Here is a 5,678-nt window from a genome sequence, read left to right as displayed (position 1 = left end):
AATTCAAGCAGAATAACCTATTGTCAAGATAATTATGGAGTGTGATTTATTTTCAACTCAAAATATCTTCAAACTAACGAAATATAAAGTTATTAGGGAGAAAATCGGTCTAGATAACAACAAACTGACTGCTGGTAAAATATACGACAGGTCTGGACCACTCATGAATTTTGTTCGTATCTGAAAAAAATCTTCGAATACGAAAACATTGGTGAATGCCACAAATTCTCCTAAATCACTCGTACGCACAAGTGAAGAACAAATCTGTGCGTACGAACGGTTCTTGCATGAGGCCCATTGTTCAAAGCATGTTGTGGCTTATAGTCCAGAAAAAACGGTAATAGATCATTTAAATCAGAAATCTTCTATAAAAATAGTCAATTGTGTTGTGTGTGTGTGTGTGTGTGTGTGTGTGTGTGTGTGTTTTGTGTTTTGTGGATGAATGTTGTAGAGTGGAACCAAGACTAAAGCAGAAGGCTCTACTTACACACTTTCCAATGCGTTTACTGACAGGCTTCATAATGAAAGAAGACAGAAATCCGCTGATGTACATGACGAGTGGAATTGTTGCAATGTAATTCTATAGGATAAACACATGACAGGATAGACAATTACAAGAAATATCAAATATGTAAGTAAAATAGACCTATATTCTAAATACTGACTTGGCATTCGCACTATTGGTTTACTTTTTATAGTTTCTGCTCATTTCTTCTGACTGTACCACTTTAGCATTTGTCAGTTATGTTAAACATTCATATTAGAAAATATTCAGTGCATTCAGGACAATACAGCTATGACTTTTAGTTTCTGTAGCTTTTAGAAATTAAAAATGTTAAACTTAGTTTGTTCTGCTAAATTTAGATTTTAGCAACGGATTTGTTAGATTGAGCTTTTAGCTATTGGTTTGGTAAATTTTACTTTTGGCTATCATTCTTCTAATTTCGGCTTTTTGTCAAGGTTTGGCTATTTTTATTAGGGATCCAATGTTTTCTTGCAAAACCGAGACAAGCCTTTATGTTCTTTTTGCTCAGTAGTGGTTTTCATGTTGGAGCTTTGCCGTGCAATCCCTGTTTGTCCAGTACCTTTCTCATGGTGGAGGCATGAACACTGACCTTAACTGAAGCTAGTGAGACCTGCAGTTCTTTGGATGTTGTTGTGGGGTCTTTGTGACCTCTTGGATGAGTCATTGCTGTGCTCTTGTGGTAATTTTGGTCAGCCAGCCACTCCTGGGAAGGTTCACTGCTGTTCCATACTTTTGTCATTTGTGGACAAAGGCTCTGTGGTTCACTGGAGTCCCAAAGCTTTAGAAATGGGGTTATAACCTTTTATAGATGGATAGATCTCAATTTATTTTGTTTTTTATTTGTTCCTGAGATTATTTGGATTTCATCATGATGTCCAGCTTTTCAGGATTGTTTGGTCTACTTTACTTGTCAGGCAGGTTCTATTTAAGTGGTTTATTGATTAAGAGCATGTGTGGCAGTAATCAGGCCTGGGTGTGGCCAGGGAAATTAAACTTAGCTTTCCAAAGATGTGTGTTACCTTTGTCTAATATTTAAATTTGTTTGATGATATGAAACATTAACTGTGACAAACATGCAAAAGAATAAGAAATCAAGAAGGGGGAGGACAAACACATTTTCACACCATTGTATGCATAACCAAGACATTTTCCCTAAGCATTACTAGTCTGCTCTTAACCCTAACTTTAAAGTGTCTGTGACATGCTTATCCTTCAAATACAAAAAGTCAAACAAAACATATTTATATTTAAGAAAATTGGCATAGTACACATGATTTTACCCATTTTGCCACATAAATGGCAGATTTTCTTTTGAATTTGTCTTATCCAAAGTGAAACAGGAAGTGACATCAAAGGGGAACTCATTAATAAAATAAACTCTCTGGTTTTTGTTTAGTAAAACAAAATTATTTATTTAGCTCTTCTTTATCTCTCTTTGATAGCGACTAAAAATAATCTTAAGAAACATCAGATTACTGTTTACATTCAGACACTCCCCTTTGACGTCACTTCCTGTTTCTTCACATGCAAATATCTCAACAACTGTTCATCTCAGTGGCATGAAATTTGTTTTGCAATGTGTTATCAATGTTCTCTTTCCAAAAATGCATTCAGGTTTATTACAAAAATATGATGTCACAGTCCCTTTAACCAAAACTTAATTTACATCAGACCTTGTAAATCTAACTTGTACAGTGCAGTAGAGCTGCAAAAAAGGACTGGGAAAATGTCTGTATTTCCCAAAAATGCTCTTACTTCATTGGTTAAAAACATACAGTGTAATGGCCCTCTGTAGCAGTGGTTTGACTAGATAAATCAGTGTATGTGTAGTAATTGTAATTTGTGGTGTGGATTAGAAACTGGTGGAAGAGAACTTGAACAGGCACAGGTATATACCTCAAAACGAAGAATGATAGAAGTAAAAAGACAGAGTACATGTGTGCATGAGAGGGAGGCACATGGAACAGTTCGGCTACAAGGAGCACGTCTCAAAACTGCAGGACTTCAAGGACCTAGGGTTGACTGTCCTAGAAAACTGGAAGTAGTAAAGAAGTGAAGGCAAGATGGAGTGGAGGGAGAAATCTCAGGAGTTATAAAAAACTTGGCAGCAAACATCAAAGGTAAAAATACAAAATAGTAGCAAAGTGGCAAAAACACCCAAGACAGCTGGAAGTGACAGACCTGAAGACACTGAGGTTCTACTTGGGAATGATAAGGATGGATAAGCTTAGGAATGAAACCATCAGAGGTAAAACACAGATGAACAACATGAAGATAATGTTAAAAAGGCCAGATTGAGATGCTTCTAACATGTCTAGAGACACAGATGTTATATTGGTAGAAGAATGTGATTAATGCAGCTGCTAGCAAAAAGACAAAAAAGAAGGTTAAAGAGGAGATATGGATGCAGTTAGAGACATATTTTAAGAGACCTAAATGTATCTGAAACATAAATTTACTGAGTTACTGCTCACCTCTGTAGAATGGTGAATAAAAACAAGAAACATTCTAAAATAATATGTTTCTTTACATATTTTGTAGCATTGTTTGTAGGTTTGCAAGGTTGGTCTCCGACCAGAAACTAAGGCTATTCAGGGGTTCTTGGCACTGAAAATTTTGTGAACCCCTGCACTAGTTAACAGGGTACTGGGGACAACACGGGCCAAGGTCATTGAGCATAAACAGGATTGGACCGCACTGCAGTTCTGGTTTTTATTTATTTTTCTGCTTTGAGTTCAGCTTTCGTTTTGCTGGTTTTAGATTTCACCAGCTTTGGCAATCTTAGTTTTCACCATGTACACAGTAACTATATTATGTTCCAGCTTCTTAAACATATAGCATTTCAGAAGACACGCAACGATCAGCTTTCACGCTGTACCTTTACAGAAATTGCACACATGTACACTTCTGTTTTACCTTAGGCAGCCCCAGAGTGTTGATGAGATACATAGCAATGTATGTCTGAGAGAGATTCACTATTAATCTGGTGGACATGTAGAGTAAGGCCACCTGCAAACACACAAAGTAAAATCTGCTGTCACGACGTACAAACAGACACATGAAGTCCAGGTCACTTCACAGTGTTACGTCTCACTGGAAAAGAGAAGCGTACCTGGTAAAAAGAAGGCTGCTTGAGCCAACATTTCCACTGCAGAAAGGATGAAGTAGGGGTAGAGGAAGGTAACAAGGGTCTCTGTTCCCCATCAGCCTCCTCTCCGGGGTTTTGCCCCTCTGTGGTTCCCAAGTGGAAGAAGATGGCAAAAAGAGCACCAATCCCCAGCACAATTAATGCCAGATTCTGTCAAAAACAACACATTCATGAACACAATAACTAACAGAGGACCAGCATGCTTTGTATTTTGTCTCATTCCAAAGTAACAGATTAGTGTCAGATCTGAAAGTTCCAGCTTTTAACATCGGTATCTCTCCAAGCTGTGACTAATGGAGACAAGATAACGACTTAAAATCAAGAAAAAACAGGTGAAAATTTGATGCTCTAAGATGTTGTGGGAAGCAAGTTTTTATATATAATCTATTTTTATGTGCATGGCTTACAAAATTTGTACTTTTGGCCATGCACATTACTTTGTTGCTCACCTTCACTCACATTGTACCCACCTTGGTTCCCACTTTCATGACTTAAAGGCACAGTGTGTAGGATTTGTTGTTTTCAGCAACATCTAGTGGTTGAGTGGTTGAATCATCCTCCCTAGTCCTCCCCCCACCCCCACCCCCGCTTCCAAATGCAAAGGAGTTGCTACGGTGTCTCTCAGGTGTCAAAAACCTTTGATAATTCCAACCGCGATGTCTACCAGCAGCTTCAGGGCTAGTGATGTTTCAAGTGGTAAGATTATGAGCTTTAATAAGTAAAATTATCCCAGCTACAATGACAGACAACAAATATTACATTTATAGTATTACAACTAAAACTGTTTTTGACGCCGCCACCGCAGTTTGTCCTTCATGAGCCTTCGTAGACAAGATGGCGGCTGCCTGTAGTGGTGACCCGCGACCATGGAGATATAAATAGCTTTTTATAAAGGTAAAAATAATAAAACAAGGTCTTTGTCCGCAATGATTAGACATGTTTTTTATAATTGTCATTAGTGATTATCTCAATTTCGGCTAAAAAATTTGACTAAATCCTACACACTGTGCCTTTAATCTACTGGAGTACACTTTAGAAATAGGGTTTGAACAATTTTTACATAATTATTAAGGATTGCTTTAAAGCTGCAGTTGGGAGTTTTGAGAGAAAATGTGGACTTAGTCTGATTTGAAAAAATGGTCCTGGGACAGGACCTTACAGGACCTTACAGGTCCCTGTCCCTTGCTCTCTGCTGCATTACTGCCCTGCTTCCACAGCCCCCTTCTCCACGGCAAAGCCTGCAATAAACGCACAGGCTAGTGCGCAGGCTGGTGAGCAACTCAACAATATAACTCGCTAATATATTTTTTCCTTTCAGATAAGAAGTTAAGGCCCTTATTAAAGTGTTGTATCTCCTGCATAAAAAACAAAAAAGTAAAAAAAAATACAAATTTAACTTGTGTAACCATCAGAGTATTCTGATCACGGTTCAGGAATTTTTAAGATCTGGCTTTTAGCCTTCACACATTGTTTGTTTGTTTGAGGCTTTCTTATCAATGTCAGGGTCTGTGTTTTCCCCCTGCTTTGGTTTTCTTTCTAGTGTGTTCTGTGTTTCCCACGTTCACCTGTTTCCTCTTGTGTCTCCTCCAGGTGTTCCTCATTGTCTCTCATTAGTTTGCCATTACATTCTGTCCTGTGTTCAGTCTTCGTCCGATCATTGTGCTGTGTCATCCGCTGCTGATTTTTCATGTTTTCATGAAGGGGAACAGAACTTGAAGCGACGCTGTAAAAGTGACTCACACAAGAAAATCACAGCTCAGAAAGCTGCATGTCAGTCTATGGACACATTTTACTCAAACTCAAATATTACTGCCAGACTGTTTGGTCAGTAACTGGGCGGGCGGGCGGCCCCCACCAGCACGTCGGCCCCACATGGTAAAATGTCATAAACCTGCAGCATCATTGTTTAAGTCACATTGGGCCTCATGCAAGAACATGTTCGTATTCTTATCCTAAATTTCTCTTACTTTTGTTCGTACAAAGGGTTCGTACGAACATGTCACG

The 5,678-nt window shown here is 38.5% G+C and overlaps 1 protein-coding gene across 1 annotated transcript in view; it reads right to left on the bottom strand.

The window, feature by feature from the left end:
• The window catches only part of LOC106517943 (major facilitator superfamily domain-containing protein 12), a gene marked incomplete at its 3' end in the record, with an annotated part of 21,260 nt that overhangs the window by 2,986 nt on the left and 12,596 nt on the right, over positions 1–5,678 (bottom strand). The window contains 3 exon segments of the mRNA XM_014008996.1: positions 488–580; positions 3,443–3,535; positions 3,639–3,824. Of these exon segments, the coding sequence (XP_013864450.1) occupies positions 488–580; positions 3,443–3,535; positions 3,639–3,824 (372 nt within the window).

This window comes from Austrofundulus limnaeus, unplaced genomic scaffold (assembly GCF_001266775.1).
Source record: "Austrofundulus limnaeus strain Quisiro unplaced genomic scaffold, Austrofundulus_limnaeus-1.0 Scaffold54, whole genome shotgun sequence".
In the NCBI taxonomy this organism is placed as follows: domain Eukaryota; kingdom Metazoa; phylum Chordata; class Actinopteri; order Cyprinodontiformes; family Rivulidae; genus Austrofundulus; species Austrofundulus limnaeus.
This window is presented reverse-complemented; position numbering and strand designations above follow the sequence as displayed.